Here is a 24,063-nt window from a genome sequence, read left to right as displayed (position 1 = left end):
CCCCATGCTATTGGCACCAAGCTAATCCACACCTCCACTGTCTAACAAGCCCCTAAGAGTCCACGGTACTTTGGTAACAGACACATTATACATTATTTTTCTTCAATAACGGGATGAGAGCTTTGCTGGCTAGGAAGCGTTTATTGCCCATCCCTAACTGCACAGAGAGCAGCTCAGAGTTAGCCAGATTGCTTTGGTTTTGGAGTCACATGTAGGCCAGACCAGGTAAGGATGACAGTTTCCATCCCTAAAGGACATTAGTGAACCAGAATTGGCAATGGATTCTTGGTCATCATTAGATTCTTAATTCCAGACATTTTTATTGAATTCAAATTGCACCGTCTGCTTTGGTGGGATTTAAACCCGAGTCCCCAGAATGTTTTCTGGGCCCTGGATTAACAGTCCAGGAATAATACCGCTAGGCCATTGCCTCCCCTCAATGCTTGTTGTTACATGCATGTTTGTAGCCTGAAGCTTTGGATTGTAATGTTAGAGGCACCAATTTATTCCCTTTTGTTATTCATTGGTGGGATGTGGACACTACTGACTGGACCAGTGTTTATTCCCCATTGGTAGACACCCTTGGTGGTGGTACGCTGTTGCTTTGAACCAGTGCTATAGGTAATCCCATGATGCTGTTAGGGAGGGATCTCTAGCATTTTGACCCAGCGAAGCTAGAGGAAGTCGGGATGATGAATGGTTTGGTGGGTGGTGGTTTTGTTCAGACAAGAGATGCCTCCCATTCTTGGCACTTGCTATTGGCAGGTTTTGGAAATATTTACAAATTTCTACTCAACCTGCCTGACCACATTATGAACACACCTTCCTTGGCCATCAAGTTTTGGAATGGGACTTGAACCAGGAACTCTGCATCAGAAACAGGGATACTACCACTTCACTGCAAGACCACCTTACTCTTCATTTACAAAGCTAAAAATGTTATTTCAAATTTCCATCTCACTGAAGAGGCTTCAGGCTAATCTACATCCAACAACCTGCTCTGAAACCATTTTAACAATTGTTACATATTCCTCCACAATAATCTAAACAATCCATAATTTTTTTTCTTTCAACACAAAAGACTAACAGTAATGTTACCTTAATTAATTCCTTAATGTTACTTCTGAAATTCAGACATTTGCATCAGTGCGCAGTCCATTTTTTTTAAAAAATTGCACGTTATTTATTATAGAAGAAGGCCTGCACACTGTACGTCTTATTTTGCTGCTCCTCACATAGTTTGTTGGAACAGGATTATCAGTGTACTTCTGTAAATTCCATCAAAATAGATATCTTATTCATGAAATAGCTGTAAATCCTTGAAATTCAATTTCAGAATTGTGGAGGGGACTGAGCTTTGGTGTATCATTTGGCACTCCTGTTTCTTGTCCTCGTGCTGCTCCCTACAATCCATCTAAAAGCACAGAATTTGCTTTCACATGTACACTGACAATACCCAGTAGTACCTTTTTTATTACTGTCTCTCTCAGCTCATCCGCTATCGCTAAGTTGTCAGATGCTTATTTGACATCCTGTCCTGAGCGTGCAGAAACTTCCTCCAGTTAAATATTGGGAATTGTTTTCTACCCTCTAATTCTGAATTTGTTCCCTAGCTACTGACTGTCTTTCACCCTGTTAATAATCTGAGACTAAAACAGGCCATTCACAAATTTAGTATAACAATAGACACCCCAAGATGAACTCCTGTATTCATTCACTCCACTTGGCTCTTACTACCGCCATAATGTGGACTAACTTCCCCCCCCCCCCCCCCCCCCATTTTGGCTGATCTACATCAGAAGCCCTCGTGTCTTTCGTTGGCTGAACCATCCCTTGGCTGGCCTAGCATATTTTACCCTTTATTATCATCAACTTTTTTTGTTAATCACCCAGTTCAGAGAGATAATTATGCACCTGTGGAGCAAGTGGAACTTGAACCTGGTCCTCCTAGTCCAGAGGAAGGGTCTGTACCACTGTGCCACAAGAAAACCCCTTATTCTGCCCCCTGAATCTTGAAGTCAACAAAAGGGGCTGCCCATACCTTAACTCTCTCAAAATTTTGTTTCCATATGATCCGTGTGTTTCTTGATTTACATTGGCTCCTTGTTCCGACTAACACTTCATTTTCAAATTTTTGTTCATGTTTTGTTCAGTTAGTCCATGGCCTCATTGTCTGTGGTCATACCCTTCTAAGTTATTTGCATATTCTACTTCTGAAATCTTGAGCATTCCCAACTTAAATTGTTCACTTTTTGTGCACCTTCAGTTGCCAGGGCCCTCAGCTCTAGAATGCCATGTCTCCATTGCTTTGCTTTGCTTTGCTCTGCCATTTTAACCTGGGTACCTCCTTAAAACCTATTTAGTTAACCAAGCTTTTGTCATCAAATAAACTAACGTTTATTTCGGTGGCTTGTTGTCGTATTTGCTTTAAAATGTTTCTTTCAAGCATTTTGGGGCATTTATTGCATACAGGCTCTAAAATAGTGTCCAAGTTCAGAGTATTTTTACTTGAGTTTGCATTAACTGTCAGAGATGTTAACAAGTGCCCAGCACTAATTACTCCCGCTGGCACTAAAAGTTTACTGTTGCAAATATGTGCCTTGGACCTTCAGGTTTTATTTGTTACTGAATACTTTAGAAGTATAAAATTTAAATTGTTTTTAATTTCTTTCTTTTACCTCTTCTAATCCTATTATTTTCTTCATTTATTTTCCATGTTTTATTTAATATTATATTGATCCAGCCTGATTTACACATTCCTCTTGTGCTATCATTTCACAAACTTCAATCTGGTTAAGGATGTACATAATTGCCTTATTCATTCAGGCATCAGATGCCGTTTTCCTCACATTCTGAATATTTCCAATGCTTTTAGAATTTAAATAATGCAGGGGATAGTCTAAAAAGAGTTAAAATTACACAAAATTAATTTTAAAAAGTTATCCATTGTCTAGCAAAGCCATAGACAGAATCACCATATAATGCTCGTCCTCACTGCATTTCATTTTTTCCTTGGTGTTCAGCACAGACTTATCTGTGAAACAGATTTGAATTAATGAAGGTTTAGTACCTCTTCTTGTGTACTTTTCTACTTCGCTACTTTTTCCTTAATTTTGTGAATTTTACAGTAGCAAGTACTTCTGGATTATTTATAGCACAGATAGTTAGAATGTATTTTTGTCTCCAGTTGACTAGAGCATCCCTACTGCATCAATACAATTTTTCCCACCATATGAGATTTGCTGTCCCATGGGACCCACAGAACACTTGCAGTTGTTGTGAAGTTGGGCAGAATATTTGATGTTTGTAAAATGAAAGGGTGGGGGAAGGAGGAGTGTGTGGTCCCTTCAAAAGATTATGTTTTTTGGGCTTGAAGATTTAAAAAGAAGTCTGTAGGCAGCAGCAGATGCAGTGTTCTTAAAATTAAAACATTGTATCAAAACGCAATACTGTTAGCAGGCAATACGCATTTTTGCCAAGACAACAGATTTTTGAATTTAGCTAATTAATTTAAACCAGGCCCTAGCTACCAAAACCCAATTAAATTTAATACTGATGGTTTTGACAACCTCGGACCAAGAAACTATTAGGTCATCAGGGGTATGAAAGAAGAGGGCATTTGAAAATCTTTATGAAAGTGAACTGCCAGCTGAAGAGAATCTCTGGCTCTCACAGAAATCTCTAAGCTCTCAGAGTGAGCACCATCTAAATAAAGGTACAATGGCACTCTTTGTTAATATTCCTGTCACAAGAATTGAGAACAGTGGAGAAAGCAAAGAATATTTCAGAAGACTTAGCCTGGCCATAACTTCAAAAGACTAAGTTTTAATTTTCTTACTTTGGTTTATATATATGGGATTTGTATCTACTGGAACAGCATACTATTAGAATTTTGTTTTATTCGGGAATAGTTAGTTTTAGCGGGGGGTGAAGTGTTCACTTTGTTAGTGGTTCTGTTAATTTGTGCACTGTTAAATAAATAAATTGTTACTTGTTGCTTATAAAGTGAGTATCAAGAATTTCTTTCATTTAACCACTCCTTTATAACAGGTTGGGGGTGAGTGGCAGGTTGCACCACTCTTCATACTTCCTTTAACAGATTATGAGGCAAGGCAAGCTTCTCTGGGTGTTTTAGTTTTAATCAGCAGAGGGGCGTCGACCACCCCTCCATAACACAATCAAGTTAGCCTCAGACCGCTCCATAATTTTTTCCACTCCTCCTATTGCTCCCATGTAAACCCCATTATTCCTCCAGCAAGGTCACCTTGCTAATGGACTTCCCTTGCTATTCTTCTCCTTAATCAACATCCCACTGTCACTAATCATTGGCAACCAAACGTGTATCCGAACCTCTGTCTTCCAGGGGCTCTTGCCCTGTTACAATCTCCTTTGAGATTAATCCAATCTGTTCCTTGGTTCTTTAAACTATAAATGTTCTTTCATGGACTTTATAAATGGATGTTGCCAGAAATATATCTGTTTTACAACTCTTCTAAACTGGATCACTCTTAGTTAATACTTCTCTCTTTCTCTACACGATCCCTCTATTTGACTAAATTACACCTTAACATAAGAGGAGGTCTTATGTTAAGGTGTAAGAACTTGACTCTTGAGTTTCTGTAAATTTCAAACTGGGCCTCTATCGCCATGGCAGCTAAATCACATGGGCCTGTTTCTGAACACAGTTCAGCATGATTTCACTATCACTCATTCATGGGCATTGTCATTTACTTTAAAAGAATTGTTTTAAATCATAGCAGTCTCATCAAGTCTTGCATTTGGAACAGCATGCTCCAGAGGCAGTCACCTGATCAGTCCACCAAATAAAAGTGCACATTGAAAACTTGCATATTATCATTATCATGGTAGATTGTTCTAAGTTTTGTACTGCTGATTGATATGGATTGAGATTGGTCCAGTGTATTTTCACATTAAATCTCTTCAGCCAGCAAAATATATTGTAGCTTTTCTCCCATTGTGTGGGCTTAATTGAGCTCACATCTCAAGAATTGGGGTGACATTTCAATAATCATTGCTGTAGACACCCATGTATTTTTGACCAGTTCACTGTTGGTAAATATTTAGCAGTAAACCTAATGTTCTTTAGCAAAGTACATGAAGGTATGTCATAGATTAACTTAAAACATTTAATTTTGTAGGTGGATTTGGAGGTGACATTACCAGGAGAAGGGAAGGACCGAATTTTCAGGGTGTCAATCAAATTTGTATCAAGAGTAAGCTGGCATTTGCTGCATGAAGTTCTAACAGGTCGTAGCATGCCAGAGCTGCTGCCTGGGTTGGACCTGGACAAACCACTCAGCACAAATCCTGTACACGCTGTCGATGTTGTCCTCCGACACCTCCCATCCATGAAGTAAGTATCAACTTGAAATTCTTACTAAGCTGTTGACTTTTTGATTGTTGTTTTCAATTCCTTAATCTACCAAGGACAGACATCAAACCGTTTTTTTTTGTTGGGGATGTTAGCTTTCTTTTTCCTTCTCTGCCTCTCTGTATATCTTAAGAAGGTAGTTGGTTACAAATGTCGTCTTCCTCCATTTCTGCCAGGGTTGCTGTTTAAGCAGTCAAAGCCATATGTACATGCATATGTCATAAGTTTAAGATGAGAGGGGAAAGATTTAAAAGGGACGTAAGGGGCAACTTTTTCACACAGAGGGTGATGCAAGTATGGAATGAGCTGCCAGAGGAAGTGGTGGAGACCGGTACAATTACAACAGGTAAAAGGCATCTGGATGCATACATGAATAGGAAGGGTTTAGAGGGATATGGGTCAAATACTGGCCAATAGGAGTGGATTAATTTAGTTGGACCAAAGGGCCTGTTTCCGTGCTGTACATCTCTATGACTCTGTGTACCTGGACACTCCCCATATGGGGAAGCATGTGTCCAAATCAATTTCTGTGATCAGTGGTGGTAATATGTTGGTAGTACACAATTTTCCTCCATTTTGTTGTACAACTCCAAAATTGGCTACCGCATGACCAGATAGTATACCTAAAATAAACAATAATTTTCATTCATCTTGAGATAGCGTACATTTACATCAACATTTGAGACATTAGTAAGATAACAGTTAAAATATTCCAGTTATTTTGTAAAAAAACGGAAAATCTGTGTTTCCCACCTTAACTTTTGGAATTTTCTTAATCCCCCTTGGAATTATAGAAGACAATCAGAAGTATCTCTAGAATTTTGGAATCCAGCTCATGTGGCAGATTTACTTCCTGCAATATCCGTTGTGAATTTACCCCTCTCTGCATTTCCCCAACTGTCTGACTCATAACAAAATCATGTGGTCTGTGAATATGAAGAATCTGTAATGAAAATGTAAATGAAAATGCATTGTTAAATTTTATTTAAAAGACCGTGAACAATCTAGGATTTTTCATTTTGCAACATATTTTTCCTATGTCATCAGTCAGGTGAGTTTACACTTATCAAGGTGCCATCCAGATTAGGTATTATGTACTTGATATAGAAATAACTTCTTAACTGTACTTCATCCTCAGATGAATCCCTCACTGGATCAACTTGAATATGTAGACTTCTACCATCTTGTTTTCATAATGGCCTTTTGAAATAAATCTGCTATCTGAGTTAGCTCACAGTTCTTTTGTTATCATATACTGGATCCATAAGAACTGGATTAAACTGTGGGAACCTGAAAAATTTCACAACCAATACAAAGAAAACTTAATTCACTCAGAATGGGTTAGACTGCACCCACCACACACTATTCTTCCCATTTTGGTAGTATCTGTTGGAGGCAGTTAGGGTTTAACTTGACAACTTTTACAATTACGTATTATTCTGTGATTGTTGGCTTTGTCTAGAAAATAAATTGATAACATAGAAACAATTCTGTTTTACACATTTGAAGGAGTAGGTTCCTTGAGCATTACTGTTATGCACTGTTTTGTGGCTGTTGACTTTGACTAGAAAACAAATTGATAACATAACAAAAATTCTACTTTACACATTTGAAGGAGTAGGTTGCTTCGCCTTATGTGAGGAATCTCAACTTTATGGCATTATCCACAATAACCAAGCGATATGTGAAGGTAAATGAAAAGTCACCATGTTCTTACCAGTCCGTAGGGTTGCTCTCTCATCAGAGAGACACGATTGGTGGAGATTTAACCTAAGAATCACCAAATGTCAGGGAGAGGTTAAGAAGGAATGTCCTTCATGAAAGCCGTAGCCAGTGTGGGAATTAAACCCATGCTGTTGGCATCACGCTTTATTGCAAACCAACTATCCAGCCAATTAAACTAACAACCCCCATTGTGAAGAATCTTACTTCAAAAAATCATGTTTGTCTGGGATGTTCTTCAGAAGCAAATGGACCAAATTTCTGTTTAATTATGTAATTGGAAGCCATATACATTTGAATTCTATACCAATATTTAAAACACAAATAATGCAGACTTTATAAAAGGGACAGTTTGCATTTAAATGCATTTGAGCATACAATTGATCCTTGAAATAATCACCTACTTCCTGTATGGTGAAATGTGACGATAGAACCACTGTTCCAATTTCCTTTTCCTGCTGACTGATTCATTCAGTGAAAATATAGTCAACTGTGACCAAATGGAGATTGAATTTTGCAGTTCATTAGTATAGCAAGCTATTTTTACATCTGATATTTGGTTCTAATTCACTTTAGATGAAAAAATTACATAGCTACTTGATATTAAGATTCAATTATGATTTGAAAACTGCCCTACTTTGTCTTTGAGTGGCAAATTTAAGCAAGATGACGAGAGATTGTAGCACAGTGGTAATGTCACTGGACTAGTAATCCAGAGCCCCAAGATAATCCTCTGGTTTGAACCCCACCACAACATCCATGGCAGCTGTTAGAATTTAGACTGGATGAATAGGTTTGAAGTATAAACCTAGTCTGAAGTATTGCTGTCTATTACAACTTTCATTGTTATAAAACCCATGCAGTTCACTACTTTCCTTTAGAGGTTGTAATCTGCTGCCTTAACTGATCTGCAATCTGATGTCTGACCCACAGCACAAGCAATCCCAATATGGTTGACTCTTAAATGTTGGAAATGTTCTGGCAAACCACTCAATCAAATAGGGATGGGTGACAAACTATCACATCCCATGAAGGAATAAAGAAGATAAAGTAACATAGCCAGTGTGGAAAACAGAGATTACAGCCTAATACAGATGTTTTCTGACCTCTTATCCCTTAACCTAGACTTGGTCTTTAGTTCAGGAATTGAGCAGAGAGTAATTGAAATGGTTTCTGATTTATTTTTTGAAGTACATGCTACTGTTGGTTCCTTGTACTGAATATGTGCTGCATATTGGGTATCAGCTGTGGCTTTTTACAAATACATAGGTAAATTAACAGTATTAATTCCAAGTGTACTTGGTGTTCTCTTCAATGTCGCAGCAATAGGTACATTTCAACCTCATCGTCTTTGAGCATACAATTGATTCTTGAAATAATCATCTACTTCCTATATGGTGAAACACGACAATAGAACCACTGTTCCAATTTCCTTTTCCTGTTGACTGATTCATTCAGTGAAAATATCGTCAACTGTAACTCTTGATCAACTCCTTCTATCTGCATTTTTACCCACCAAAGAGTCTACAACAAATCAGTGGCTGCTCCCCAACCATCCCCAAAATGTCTGCTCCACAATTTCACCCAGACACAGCTACCAATCAAATCGCTTCTCTTGGATAGTCTATCTAGAACATTTGGAATTAGATAAGACGGTCTGATGCATTGATCTTTGCCATGTTATCTGTGAGACAGATGCATGAGAGTATGTTGTGTAGTGCCATTCACTTTGTTCCAAACCTATGCATACATCTACCCTTTTTCTTAGACAAGTATTAACTAATCTGTAATGTAAATTCTATGCAGCCTTCAAAATTCCATCACCAAAATGCGCCTAATTATGTTTTTGTGTTGTGGTTAGCAATAAAGAAAACTGTAGTTAACCAGGTCAAACAAATTGTTAGTTTAATTCTCTCTGAATTTCTCATAATTCTTCACATTGGAGCAAATCCGTTTGAAATCTCCTCTCTTTGTGTGGTTGTAGAGACTGTTAGAACAGCAGTGAAATGAATGTTCAGTTGTTTTCATGGCATTTGAGATGGAAATATAGGCAATTGGTCATATGTATTTACCCTAAAAAAGTAAGAATTTTCTTAAACTTGCATTAATGAGCATTTGGGACTTCATTCATTTTTGCCATACCTTCTACACAAATTAATCTCCTGACTCTAGAAGTAGGATCACTTCGATAGTTGTGTATAGCACCATAGGCATGTGGTCTTAATACGTGGTCTGTATTTTGTTGCAGGTACACCCCTGTTGGCCGTTCTTTCTTCTCTGCACCAGAAGGTTATGACCATCCTTTGGGTGGGGGGAGAGAAGTCTGGTTTGGTTTCCATCAATCTGTCAGACCAGCCATGTGGAAAATGATGCTGAACATAGATGGTGAGTTCATTAACTTCAGCTTAGTCATACTCACTCCGGTTTTCCCATTTGCGTTCAAATTTAATTAATGAATCATAGTGTTCACAGAGAGTTGAATAATTGCTGTAACAGACTGTGCTGTGAAAAGATGCAGTAATAGTTCCAGCTACTCCAGGGAAAGCTCAAATTGAGTCTTCATGGCAACACCAAGAACGTTCTGAGGGGGAAAGGGGAAAGGGAAAAGATAAAGTGCGATTGCAACAGCCACCTCATCATTATTCTAGTTGTTATTAAGTAGATTCTGATCTCGCAAAACTGTGTTTCAAGCCTTGGTCGAAAGAAGTAACCTCGTTTCAAACTGTCAATATTGGCTTTGTCAATTCCTGAATTGCTTTTTCCTGGACTACCTCCAATTCTCTTGCCTTCATAAATTTTACTTCTAAATTTGCGTTGCTTGTATTTCATCATGTATCATGTCTTCTTCATCCATCATCTCTATACTCGCTAAATGAGATTGGCAAGCTTTCCCCAAAGCACAATTTTAATGTTTTCATCTTAGTGTGAATTCCCTTTATGGCCTTGCCTCTCCCTCCTCAAATCTTTTCTAGTGCTACAAGGAGAGATGGTGGCACAGTGGTAATGTAGTACAGGGTGGTGGTGTGTCTGGTATGTAGTAATGTAGTGGTAATAGGCTAGTAATCCACAGCTTCTGGGGATAGAAGCAAAATACTGTGGATGCTGGAAATCTGTAACAGATACAGAGAATGTTGGAGGAATAGGGTCCTGGCAGCATTTGTGGAGAAAGAAACAGAGTTAACTTTTCAAGTCAGATACAACATCTGAAGAATTTTTCTTTAATATTCTAGACTATGGTTTGAATCCCAAGATGGCAGATGGTGAAATATGAATTAAGAAGCTAGTGTATTATAATGCTACTTAGGTGATCATTTAACCATTTCTGATTGTCATAAAAACTCATCCAGTTCACTGATGCCCTTTGTGGAAGGAAATCTGCCACTCTTGCCTGGCCTGGTCTACATTTGACTGCAGAACTATACCAATATGATGTAATCTTAACTGCCCTCTGAAATGATTAGGAAGCCATTCAGTCATATCAGGCTGTCCTGAAGCCTTAGATATAATTATGTGAAAATAGCAGTGGCCCAGGCACCACTATTACCTATCTGGAACAGAAACAAAGCAATGAGGGCAAGTAATATAGAGTCAGGTGGGAGTTTTCCTGGCTCAACATTGATGCCAGACCCCATGAAGTCATGTGGCAGTGGGTCAAACATGAGCAAAGAAACCTCTGCCAACAACCCCTGCTCCTACCTCCCCAGTGAATTGGTAATCCTCTATCATGAACATAACTTGGAGGAAACACTGAAAGTAGAAAAGGCACAAAACGTTCTGTAGGTAGGCTACTTCAATGACCATCAATAAGGGTGGCTGAAGAGCAGCACAACTGACCAACCTAGCTGTCTCCTAAAGGATATTGTTGCTAGACTGGGTCTGGCAGGTGTCGAAGAAGTCAACAAGAAGGAACCGCTGCCTTCTCAAGGACAAAAAGGGATGGGTACTAAACAGTGGCCTCATCAGTAATGGCAATTGCCCAGGAAAGAATACTAAACAGGAATATGTAGTTAAGACCACAATCGGATCTACCATGATCCTATTGAATGGCAGAATGACCCTGGTTAAGTTCTTATTACTTACTATTTTCTCAATTTCTTGATTAAGAAGGAGTGAAATGTTTGCTCTTAATTTCCTGAGAGTTAAGAAATTAAATTTGTTGGAATATAGTGAAAAACAATAGTTAATCAAATGAAAGTGTTATTTTTTAACTGATGTGTGGTCGAGAAGTGCAGGCAATGTTTGATGATTAGAAGTATAGTAGCTACTGTAACTGTTAGGTTTATCAAGGCTTTCATTCTTCAACTGGGTACTTTCTGATGAAGAAAAATGCAAAATTAAATTTCTGACAATTTCTGCAGTTAGCATTTGGCACTATTAAGTAGCTTTGATTAATCTGATTTTCAAAGTTTTAGCTCTGATGTGTAGCTCAAAATTTTTGAGCACGCTTACTACAGCACTCACTACATTTTGAAATATAAATAGTGTGAGGAAGTGAAATACATTGTGGAAGAGCTTGCGCATGTACCTATGCATTCAGACCCTGCTAAAGGTGAGCATTTTAATCTATCTTGTCTTCGTGATGAGGTATGGTGGTATGCAGATTCAAATAATTTAGCATTAATAGGATTATTGGCTTGAAATATGGAGAACTTCAAGTTAATGTAATTTAAGCAGACAGATGAAAGCAATTTTTCTTGCATACGGTCAGTCCAAATCATATTTTAGGATCCAGCCCCACTACCAATTTGAAGAATCGAGCATATAGTCTATCTTTAGAGTTTAGATATTTCTTAATCAACTTGTTACAGATGCTATTACACACTTTTGGAGCAGGTGGGATTTGAACCTGGGCTTTTGGGCTCAAAGGTAGGGGCACTACCACTGTACCACGCGAGCACCAAGTTTGCAGTTTCAGAATGCATTGGAAATTTGTTGTTGCAAGTGACATGAAAAATTTAATCCTCAATTTCTGCTAATGAGTCTCATGCATTTTGATAGGGCTTTATTCTCTGCTTTTTTTAAAAAGTTTTATCTATGCTATCAGTGGTCACATCTATCTATCTATGAAGTAATGGAGCAAAGTCAGTTCAAGATCCCATCCTCCTACTCTATCATCAGAACAGTAGTGGGAAAGGTCGTTGATAGTGATATTAAGTGGTGATCAGGAGCATGGGGCCCTAGATCTCATTACAGCCTTGGTCTTAACAAGAGCAAAAGAGTTGAATTTCAGAGGTCCTCAAGGTTTCCCTGGTAAAACTCAAGTCAACAGAAATCAGGGAAACTATCCACCAAAAACAAAAGGTGGTGTTTATGTTTGCTGGAGATCAATCTTCTCAGTGTAGGCCATAGTTTCTCAAGCCCTCTGCTCAATCATCTTAACCTTATCATCAGTCATCTTTCCACCACCATGAGGTCAGAAGTGGGTGTATGGTGGATGACTGCACTGTAAGTTGTTCAATTTGAAGCTGTTCAGACAAAACAGATTGTGTTGGCACGCAGTGTTACAAATTTTTATCTTTTCATGGTCAGTTTTGCTGGCAAGTCCAGCTTTTGTTGCCCACCCCTAATTGCAATAGAACTGAGTGGCTAGCTAATCATTTTAAACAGCAGCTGGACCCAAAGCTGTGGGTCAGGTGTCACATTTAGGCAAGGCTAGATATAGATGACAGATTTCCTTCCCAAAACAGTACGAGTGAAACAGATGAATTTTTACAATAATCAAGGATAATTTTATGGTCACCATTGCTGAGACTAGCATTGAATTCCAGACTTATTAATTAAATTCAAACTGCCAGTGTCCCTGGAGCATTGCCCTGCTTCTTGGATTACTAGCCCTGTGACATTATCACAGCATCTCCACATTTATGTATTTAAATTTAGAATGAAATTGTCAGTCATGTGACCTGCAGTGAAACCACCTTGACAACAGGTTTGGATGATAGAACTATTAAATATTTTTAAAAACGCATAGCTTTGTTTTACTGGGAGGATGGTGTAAGATATTTGTATTTGAAGATAATGAAGTTCCACCTCTCTGGTGGGGGGTCTGGGCCCGAGGCGTCGGCTTTTGTGCTCCTGGGATGCTGCTTGGCCTGCTGTGTTCGTCCAGCCTCTCATTTTATTATCTTGAAGGTGTAGAAGGATGGGTTAGTAAATTTGCAGACGACACTAAGGTCGGTGGAGTTGTGGATAGTGACGAAGGATGCTGTAGGTTGCAGAGAGACATAGATAAGCTGCAGAGCTGGGCTGAGAGATGGCAAATGGAGTTTAATGCAGACAAGTGTGAGGTGATGCACTTTGTTAGGAGTAACCAGAAGGCAAAGTACAGGGCTAATGGTAAGATTCTTAGCAGTGTAGATGAGCAGAGAGATCTCAGTGTCCATGTACACAGATCCTTGAAAGTTGCCACCCAGGTTGACAGGGCTGTTAAAAAGGCATACAGTGTTTTAGCTTTTATTAATAGAGGGATCGAGTTCCGGAACCAAGAGGTTATGGTGAAGCTGTACAAAACTCTGGTGCGGCCGCACTTGGAGTATTGCGTACAGTTCTGGTCACCGCATTATAAGAAGGATGTGGAAGCTTTGGAAAGGGTGCAGAGGAGATTTACTAGGATGTTGCCTGGTATGGAGGGAAGGTCTTACAAGGAAAGGCTGAGGGACTTGAGGCTGTTTTCATTAGAGAGAAGAAGGTTGAGAGATGACTTAATTGAAACATATAAAATAATCAGAGGGTTAGATAGGGTGGATAGGGAGAGCCTTTTTCCTAGGATGGTGACGGCGAGCACGAGGGGGCATAGCTTTAAATTGAGGGGTGAAATAGCAGAGGTAGTTTCTTTACTCAGAGAGTAGTAAGGGAATGGAACGCTTTGCCTGCAATGGTAGTAGATTTGCCAACTTTAGGTACATTTAAGTCGTCATTGGACAAGCATATGGACGTACATGGAATCGTGTAGGTTAGATGGGCTTGAGATTGGTATGACAGGTCGGCACTACATCGAGGGCCGAAGGGCCTGTACTGTGCTGTAATGTTCTATGTTCTATTCCTAAAAATGTCAAATAGTTAAAAGATTAATCTTGAATTGTTCAATTGTTTCCAGGGTAAAGGTCTATAGAATAACTTGTCAACGTTTCTAACTGGATTTGTGTCACGTGATTCACTTTGCCATGTGAAAGGTGCAGGGAAAGTCATTGTAAAGGTCAGGTTATGGGCTCCCCTAAATATACCTGAGTTAGCATTGGGTGATTTTTGTCTGTCAGTATTCAGGAGAGGTAGGACGGCTTAGGCTGTAAGGTGCTATGGATCCCTGGGTAGGAACACCAGTGGGAGCCTATGCTAAGAGTGGAAAGACAAAATTTGGAATGGATTAAATAGAGTCTCGAAGATTTGCCTCGCTTTTGCTATTGAATTAAAAGTTGCCAGACTGGGGGGAAAAAAAGACCTGAAGTAAACCATTATTTTTGATTATTTTTGGATTATTTTTGATTCTGGTTTAATTAAACATCCATCCTTTCTAAATGGTGGCATGATTTATACCTGTAAAGTAGACTTTGCCAGTTGTATTAAAAGGAAATGGAGCGAAGTTTGGTTTTTGGATTTAAAATACAAGTTGCCGCCCAAAAATAATGTTTAGCTAATAGTGATTTTAGTCTAATTTTACAGCTAAATTCTTTAAAACGTGAAAACTTGCCACGTTATCCTTTCCACGATTAACTGGAAGCTTGATTTTCTTTTTTAAAAAGTTATTGGTCTCCTTGGGGATTATAACAGCAGCAAGAACTGTACAGCATTCAGTCTTGAGCTGATGTGTGGTGTGAATGCTACTTGTCACTTAAGTGTCAGGTAGTAATCATCTCGAACAAGAGTGTCTAACTGCCTCCACTTGACTTGAGGTGGGATTATACTGAATCCCCCAACAGCAAGGGGAGGGGCAGAGGTCACCATTAACAAAATTGAGATCTTTAAGTAGACTAGCCAAATAAATACTTAATGACAGTGTTGTTCTGCTATAGTCAATACTAGAACCAGCATTCTTTTCACCAAGTGTAAATGGTTTGGATTTTAGAATACAGATAAAATTTCAAAATCTGATGGTACAAACTTGGAGGGGAATGAATTTTAAGGATGATTTGAATTGCCTCAGTAGCTAGGCAATTAAGTGACAGATGGAATTTTATTCAAAAGAATAGAAGGTGATGCATTTTAGCAGAAGGAATAGAGAGAGACAATATAGACTTAATGGCACAGTTATAAAATGTGCCATTACAGACAGACCTGGGAGTGCATGTGCATTATTTTGTGAACATTGCAAGTCATGGGTGTAAGTTTGCTTGCTGAGCTGGAAGGTTAGTTTTCAGACGTTTTGTCACCATTCTAGGTAACATCATCAGAGAGCCTCCGATGAAGCACTGGTGTTATGTCCCACTTTCTATTTATCTGTTTAGGTTTCCTTGGGTTGGTGATGTCATTTCCTGCATTGGTTATGTCATTTTCTGTTCTTTTTCTCAGAGGGTGGTAGATGGGTTACAATTCAATGAACACAGTCCGCCGATTTCTCAGCAACAAACCCAAACAGACAAAACATGCCCAGAAACCATAACCACTCTCCCCTACATCAAAGACATTTCGGAAATGAGTGCCAGACTACTCGGACCTCTTGGCATCATGGTAGTGCACAAACCCACTAACACACTAAAACAGCAGCTAATGAACTTAAAAGACCCTATACAGATAACACGCAAAACGAACGTCATTTACAAAATACCTTGCAAGAACTGTGACAAACACTACATTGGACAAACAAGCAGAAAGCTAGCCACCAGGATACATGAACATCAACTAGCCACAAAAAGACATGACCCACTATCACTAGTATCCTTACATACAGATGAGGAAGGACACCACTTTGATTGGGACAACACGTCCATTCTAGGACAAGCCAAACAGAGACACGCACAAGAATTCCTAGAAGCATGGCATTCTAACCGGAACTCCATCAACAAACACATTGATTTGGAGCCAATCTACCATCCGCTGAGAAAAAGAACAGGAAATGACATCACCAACCCAAGAAACCTAAACAGATAAATAGAAAGCGGGACATAACACCAGCGCTTCACCGGAGGCTCACTGATGATGTTACCTAGAACGGTGATGAAACATCTGAAAACGAACCTTCCAGCTCAGTGAGAAAACTTACATCCAGAACCTCAACCTGAGCTACAAATCTTCTCAAAACTCGCCATCGCCAGTCGTATTGAGAGAGTAATCAAGTAGCAAAGCATGAGAGATCTTGACGTTTATAACTTGAGATTTTAAAGACAAAAATAAGGAAGTTGTGCTGAATTTTTTTATCAAGCGTTAACTAGAATGTTTTATGCAGTCTGGTCACCACATTTTAGTAACAATGTGAGAGTTCTTGAGAGGATACAGAAGGAGATTTACCAAAATGGTTCCAGAGTAATGGGCTTTAGCTACAGACTTAGATTGGAGAAATTAAGATTCTTGAAGTTGAAGAGATTGTTGATTTGTTTGTTTGAAAATTTGATCGAAATCTGTAAGACTTTGGGCTTGGATAAGGTATAAGTACTAAGCTGCAAAGAATTAGGATATTGAGCAAGATATGCAAGGGCAGTGGCAAAAACCTGGAATTCACTGCTCCCCGGGGATAGTGGAAGGAGATATGACCGATGATTTGAAAGGAAACTAATTTAGGATTTTTAAGAAGTAAACTTCCAGAGCTACAGGGATCAAGCCAGGAAGTGGGAACAACTGGACTCCTGTGCAGAGAGCTGACATAAACTGAATCGTCTCTTCTAGTGATGTAAGAGATGTTCTGTGATTGAAAAACTCTGCTCCTGATTTCCCCAAAGCCATCCTCGTTTTCCACCCCACTATCCATAAGACCAAAATAGTCTGTGATGGAATATTTTCCAATTACCATGATGAATACAGTTCCAAGAACACTCAGGAAACTTGATAAATCAGCCTGTTTATTTGATATACCATTCGTTTCCTTAAGCATTCGTTTCCACCACCAACCTTATTATGTATTGTATATACGAGGCAATGTAAAAATTCACCAACAACAAGAACAAAAACTAAGTTGCTGGGAAAGCTCAGCAGGTCTGGCAGCATCAGTGAAAGAGAAAAATCAGAGTTAACATGTTGGGTGTTCACCAAGATGTCTTTGGTAGCCCTTCCAAAACCCGTGACCTCCACTACTTGGAAGGTCGCGGGCTTCAGGTAGATGAGAACGCTGCAACCCTCAAGCTTCCCTCCAAGCCCTCCCCGATTAAGAGAGAGCATGAAATTGTGTTTAATCAAGTGCATTATCCTTTGCTTCAGTATCAGTTAAATAATGATCTCTACACCCCTACTGAAAAGATAACACAATAGAGGAGTTTTGAATTATGTCAGACTTCAAAACTATGTGCACAAAAATTAAACTGTTAAGGCTGCAGAACTAATGTAATTTTTGTGCACGTAGTTTTGAAGCTTGATATAATTTAAAACTTCTCCATTCTGCTATTATAGAACATAGAACAGTACAGGTCTTTTGGCCCACGATATTGTGTTGACATATTATCCTACTATAAGATCAAACTATCCTGTATACCCTTCATTTTACTATCATCCATGTGCCTATCCAAGAGTTGCTTAAATATCCTTAATGTATCTGTCTCCACTGCCACCGCTGGCAGCACATGCCACGCAACCACCATTCTCCGTATAAAGAACCTACCTTTGACATCTCCCCTATACTTTATTCCAATTACCTTACAATTATGCCCCCTCATAATAGTCATTTCCACCCTGCGAAAAAGTCTCTAGCTATCAACTCTATCTATACCTCTCATCATCTTGTACATCTCTATCAAGTCACCTCTCATTCTCCTTCACTCCATTGAGAAAAGCCCTAGCGCTCTCAACCTTTCCTCTTTCAGACCTGCCCTCCAGCCCCGGCAGCATCATGGTAAATCCCCTGTGCACCCTTTCTAAAGCTTCCACATCCTTCCTGTAGTGACGCGACCAGAACTGAACACAGTATTCCAAGTGTGGTCTAACCAGGGTTTTATAGAGCTGCAGTATAACGTCGCAGCTCTTAAACCCAATTCCCCTGTCAGTAAAAGCCAACACATGATATGCTGCCTTAACAACTATATCAACTTGGGTAGCAAATTTGAGTGATCTATGGATGTGGACCCCAAGATCCCTCTTCTTCCACACTGCCAAGAATCCTGCTATTAACCCTGTGTTCTGCATTCAAATTCGACCTTCCAAAATGAATCACTTCACTCTTGTTTTCAGCAGGAATCTGTAGATCGCTTTTTGACCCAGAGGAGAGAGGTTACTGCATTTGATTCATAGATTTTTTTCAAATTTTCTGTCTAGTTTATATGAACAGTTGTCTGATTTCATTGAAAACATTTTCAGGTACTTGAATGAGTCAGTGAAATCACTGATAACAAAATCATGTCATCAAGTCAGGACATGATGTAAATAAATCTTACTATCACATGCTATGTGTTATCACTCAGCACCATCACATATTCTGTGAAAACTGAATCAATTTTAGTCTCAAACTGGCAATGTCAAACTTTCTCAAAGGCAACTAGGGACTGGCAATAAATGCTGGCTAGCCAGCGACACCCACATCCCAAGAATGAATCAAAAAATGTCCTTTACAAATAGCATTAATTGTTCAGCCTTTTAACGTTATTTTATCTCGAGCTTCTCATTGACCTTTTCAGACTTCTTAAAAAGATGAATACCAGTAGCTTTAATATGCAAACTTGAGGTGTTGAAACAGATGAAGTCACCAACTGTGCATGTTATTGTTAGCACTTGCTTTCCAATTTATTTTAACTTGGTTGTAAAAATGGTTCCCAACGGAATCAGTGTATAAAATGTACAACCCTGCAGTCTTTCAATGCAGTGAATTTTGAAGAACTGAAATGTCATTATGATTTCAGAGTGTGTTGCTGTGTGTACTGCAACACATTTGCTGTTATATCTGAGGCATTTTTCAAACAAATTTTAAAAATTCTGTATTCAGCCTAGTTTGTATCATGGTGGACAGCAGTTGAGAATTTTCCAAATCAAATAAGGTGATTTGTTGAGTGGTGATGCATCACACGACTTACTGTGTAACATATGCATTCATTTAACTGGCCATGAAGGAAAGATAGCTTATTACATACCGATGTATGAGATCTGTTCTCCAGCCAGTTATTGACATATTTGGACAACATTTTAGACTTTTCCACCTATTTGAGATCATGCCACTTTTGTACTCCCACACTTCTGGTTATAAAATTGCATTTTCTTATAGAAACAGGTGTGCTGCAGTTACTGTCCTGTATGGATCTGTCTTACTGTAATGATAATCAGCTGATGTGGGTGTCAGAGAGGAGTCAGTGGTTTCGAAGAGGAAGGTTGAAAGTGTGACTCATTCAAACGGAATGTTTCTGTGGTTATGACAAATGCGGTTGTGGTTCTTCCAATTCGGTTCAGCTATTTAACATTTCATTATTTCAGATTTCATTCTTGATTTTCAGTGTTGGGAGTGTTTTGTCCATGCAGTTTTTTTCATAGCCTTCTTGAGAAATTGAAAATAGTATAAGCATCACATATTTAAATAAAAAAGCTGCATTAAAACTGTTGTTTCTATCCCTCTGTTCGCCTCCTGTGCATGGGTCTATTAAGATATGTGTTAAATGTTGCTAAAATGTGCCTGCTTCCACCGCCTCCACTGGTAGTGGATTCCAGGTTCCCACCGCCCTCTGAGAAATTTTCCCCACACATCTCCCTTAAACTTCCCCCTTTCACCTTGAACTTGGACCGTCTTGTAGTTGACCTGCCCACCCAGGGGACGGTGTCTCTGCCTATCTACTTGATGTATGTCTCCCATAATTTTGTAGACTTTTATCAGGTCGTCCCTCAGCCTCCATCCTTCCAGTGAATAATGACTTTATTCAATCTCTCCTCATAACTAAAACCCCCTAGACCAGGCAACACCCTGGCAAATGTTCTCTGCACCCTCTCCAAAGCATCTGCATCCTTCTGGTGGTGTGGTGACACGAACTACATGCTTTGGATGCTTTGTGAAACAAATGATGGTGATCGATTGCAGTAAACAGAAAATCCATGCAATTGGAGAGGCCTACATGCGGCCAGTTCCTGGAATTAGTAGTTTTCTCAGCAGTACTGAATCAAAAATATCAGGGGGTTTGCTAGTTGACACTTGGGAGGGTTTAAATTAGTGTGGCAGAGGGTAAGGAGCCAGAGCAGCACATCAGAATGTGCTGTGATCGAGCAGAAGATAGAGGTTAAGTCAAGTAAGTCGAATACAAAGAGCAGTCAGGGCCAGGTTAATGAACACTCTGGGACTGGCAGTCTGAATTTGTTTATTTCAGTGCAAGGAGTGTAACAGGTAAGGCAGATGAGCTTAGTTCCATGTACTAATCCAGGCTGTATGATGTTGATGCCATTACAGAAACTTGATTGATAGAAGGCAAGTCTGGCAACTCAATGTTTCAGGCATGATAGAATAGGGTATAAAAGAGGTGAGGGAATTGCATTACTGATTAAGGAGAATGTCACAGCTGCACTAAGAGAGGACACCTTGGAGATGCCCAGAGAGGCCATGTGGATAGAATTTAGGAATAAGAATGGTGCAGTTGCTATGCTGCAGCTAATACTATTGACCACTCAATAGCTAGTGAGAGATGGAGGAACAAATAAAGAGGAAAATCATGGAAAGATGTAGAAACAAAAGGATTGTTGTAGTGGATGATTTTAACTTCTCTAACATTGACTGTGACTGTCTTAGTGCCAGCTGCTTGCATGGGCAGAATTTATTTGGTATAACCAGGAGGGTTTCTTGAAAGAATATGTAGGTAGTCCAAATAGGAAAGGGGCTATGCTAGATTTTGAATTGGAGAATGGGCCTGGCCTGGTGATTGAAGTATTAGTGAGGGACATTGATTATAATTCTGTTAAGCTTTACAACAGTTATGGATCAGGTTGAGACTGGTCTTTGGTGCTAAATTTGGGAGAACATTAATTACAACAGCATTAGATTGGAACTGGAAAAATGAAAGAGCGCTGTTTGAGGGTAAAACCACTCTGACTTGTAGGGGTCTTTTAAAGGCCAATTGCTCAGAGTTCAGAACTAGCATGTTCCCATGAGGATGAAAGATAAGGATGGCAAGATTCGGGAACCCTAGATGATGAGATATTGAAATGTTCGTCAAAAAGAAAAAGAAAGCTTATGTAGTCACACAAAATCATACAAAGCCCTTGAGGAATATAAAGGAAGCAGAAAAGAACTTCAAACAAGGAATTAGAAGAGCTGAAAAGGGCCAGAAAATGTTCTTGGTAAATAGGATTAAGGAGAATCTCAAGGCATTTTATAGGTATATCAGGAGAAATAGATCAGGAAAGGGTATGTCCACTTAAAAGACAGAGGAAGGAATTTGTGTAGACCCAGAGGAAGTGCATGAGGTCCTCTAATGAGATAACAAGGTGTAGAGGTGGATGAACAGAGCAGGCCAAGCAGCATCAGAGGAGCAGGAAGGCTGATATTTCAATCCTGGTCTAGAAATGTCAACCTTCCTGCTCCTGTGATGCTTCTCAGATCTATAGCATCTGCAGTTCCTACTATCTCTGAGGTCCTTTAATGAGTACTTTTCATTGGTATTCACCAATGAGAAGGATATGACTGATGGTAATATTAGGAGGGGGTATGTTGATATTCTAGGGCATGTCAATATTAGAAAGTGGTGTTGGGTGTTTTGAAAAACTTTAAGGTACGTAAAGTCTCCCGACCTGATGGGATCTATCTCGGGCTACTGAGGGAGGCAAAGGAAGAGATCGAATCATAGAATCCCGACAGTGTGGAAATAGGCCCTTCAGCCCAACCAGTCCACACTGAACCTTGGATCATTCCACCTGGACCCATTCCCTTATAAACCACCTAATCTACACATCCCTGAACACTACGGACAATTTAGTATGGCCAGTCCACCTAGCCTGCACATCTTTGGACTGTGGGAAGAAACTGGAGCACCCAGAGGAGACTCACGCCGACACTGGGAGAATGTGCAAACTTCACACAGGCACACATTCTTTGTATTCTCTTCAGCTACAGGCAAGGTGCCAGAATTCTGGATAAAAGCCAAGGTGTTCCTCTGTTTAAGAAGAGCAACGGGACTAATCTGAGAAATTATAGACTGATATGCCTTACATAAGTAGTAAGGAAATTATTGAAGAAGATTCTTAGGGACAGGATTTACTTGCATTTGGAAAAGAGTGGTCTTGTTAGTGATAGTGAAGATGACTTTGGGGGAGGTCTTGTCTCACAAATTAGATTGATTTTTTTCAAGGAAATAGTACAGTTGATTGAGGGTAATGCAACGGATGTTGTCTACATGGACTTTACTAAGGCATTTGACAAGGTCCCTCATGGTAGCGACCACAATTCCATAAGTTTTACAATAGCGACCACAATTCCATAAGTTTTACAATACTCATGGACAAGGATAGGAGTGGTCCTAAAGGAAGAGTACTAAACTGGGGGAAGGCCGACTATACCAAGATTCGGCAGGATCTGAGGAATGTAGATTGGGAAAAACTGTTTGAAGGTAAATCCACATTTGATATGTGGGAGGCTTTTAAGGAGAGGTTGATTAGCGTGCAGGAGAGACATGTTCCTGTGAAAATGAGGAATAGAAAAGGCAAGATTAGGGAGCCATGGATGACAGGTGAAATTGTGAGATGAGCCAAGAGAAAAAAGGAAGCATACATGAGGTCTAGGCGACTGAAGACAAACGAAGCTTTGCAAGAATATTGGGAATGTAGAGCGCATCTGAAAAAAGGGATTACGAGGGCTAAGAGAAGAAATGAGATATTGCTAGCAAACATGGTTAAGGAAAATCCCAAAGCCTTTTATTCATATATAAAGAGCAAGAGGGTAACTAGAGAAAGGATTGGCCCACTTAAGGACAAAGAAGGAAAGTTATGCGCTGAGTCAGAGAAAATGGGTGACATTCTTAATGAGTACTTTGCATCGGTATTCACCAAGGAGAGGGACATGACGGATGTTGAGGTTAGGGATAGATGTTTGCTTAGTCTAGGTCAAGTTGTCATAAGGAAGGAGGAAGTGTTAGGTATCCTAAAAGACATTAAGGTGGACAAGCCCCCAGGTCCGGATAGGATCTATCCCAGCTTACTGAGGGAAGCGAGAGAGGAAATAGCCGGGGCCCTAACAGATATCTTTGCAGTGTCCTTAGCCACGGGTGAGGGCCCAGAGAACTGGAGACTTGCTAATGTTGTCCCCTTGTTTAAAAAGGACAGCAAGGATAATCCAGGGAATTATCGACCGGTGAGCCTGACGTCAGTGGTAGGGAAGCTACTGGAGAAGATACTGAGGGATAGGATCTATTTCCATTTGGAAGAAAATGGTCTTATCAGTGATAGGCAACATGGTTTTGTACAGGGAAGGTCATGTCTTACCAACTTAATAGAATTCTTTGAGGATGTGACAAAGTTGATTGATGAGGGAAAGGCTGTAGATGTCATACACATGGACTTCAGTAAGGCGTTTGATAAGGTTCCCCATGGCAGGCTGATGGAGAAAGTGAAGTCACATGGGGTCCAGGGTGTGCTAGCTAGATGGAAAAAAAACTGGCTAGGCAACACGAGACAGAGGGTAGTAGTAGAAGGGAGTTTCTCAAATTGGAGACCTGTAACCAGTGGTGTTCCACAGGGATCTGTGCTGGGACCACTGTTGTTTGTGATATATGTAAATGATCTGGAGGAGGGTGCAGGTGGTCTGATCAGCAAGTTTGCTGATGACACTAAGATTGGTGGAGTAGCTGATAGTGAAGGGGACTGTCAGAAATTACAGCAGAATATAGATAGACTGGAGAGTTGGGTAGATAAATGGC

The 24,063-nt window shown here is 39.7% G+C and overlaps 1 protein-coding gene across 2 annotated transcripts in view; it reads left to right on the top strand.

Moving 5' to 3' along the window:
* LOC125464958 (protein argonaute-3) overlaps positions 1-24,063 on the top strand; it is a 140,335-nt gene that overhangs the window by 55,318 nt on the left and 60,954 nt on the right. For both annotated transcript variants that reach the window (XM_048557929.2, XM_059654288.1), the window contains 2 exons: positions 5,160-5,374; positions 9,363-9,499. In XM_048557929.2, the coding sequence (XP_048413886.1) occupies positions 5,160-5,374; positions 9,363-9,499 (352 nt within the window). The remainder of the gene's footprint in view (positions 1-5,159; positions 5,375-9,362; positions 9,500-24,063) is intronic.

Source organism: Stegostoma tigrinum, chromosome 24 (genome assembly GCF_030684315.1).
Source record: "Stegostoma tigrinum isolate sSteTig4 chromosome 24, sSteTig4.hap1, whole genome shotgun sequence".
Lineage (NCBI taxonomy): Eukaryota > Metazoa > Chordata > Chondrichthyes > Orectolobiformes > Stegostomatidae > Stegostoma > Stegostoma tigrinum.
The sequence above is the reverse complement of the archived record's forward strand: the minus strand, read 5'-3'. Positions and strand labels throughout refer to the sequence as shown.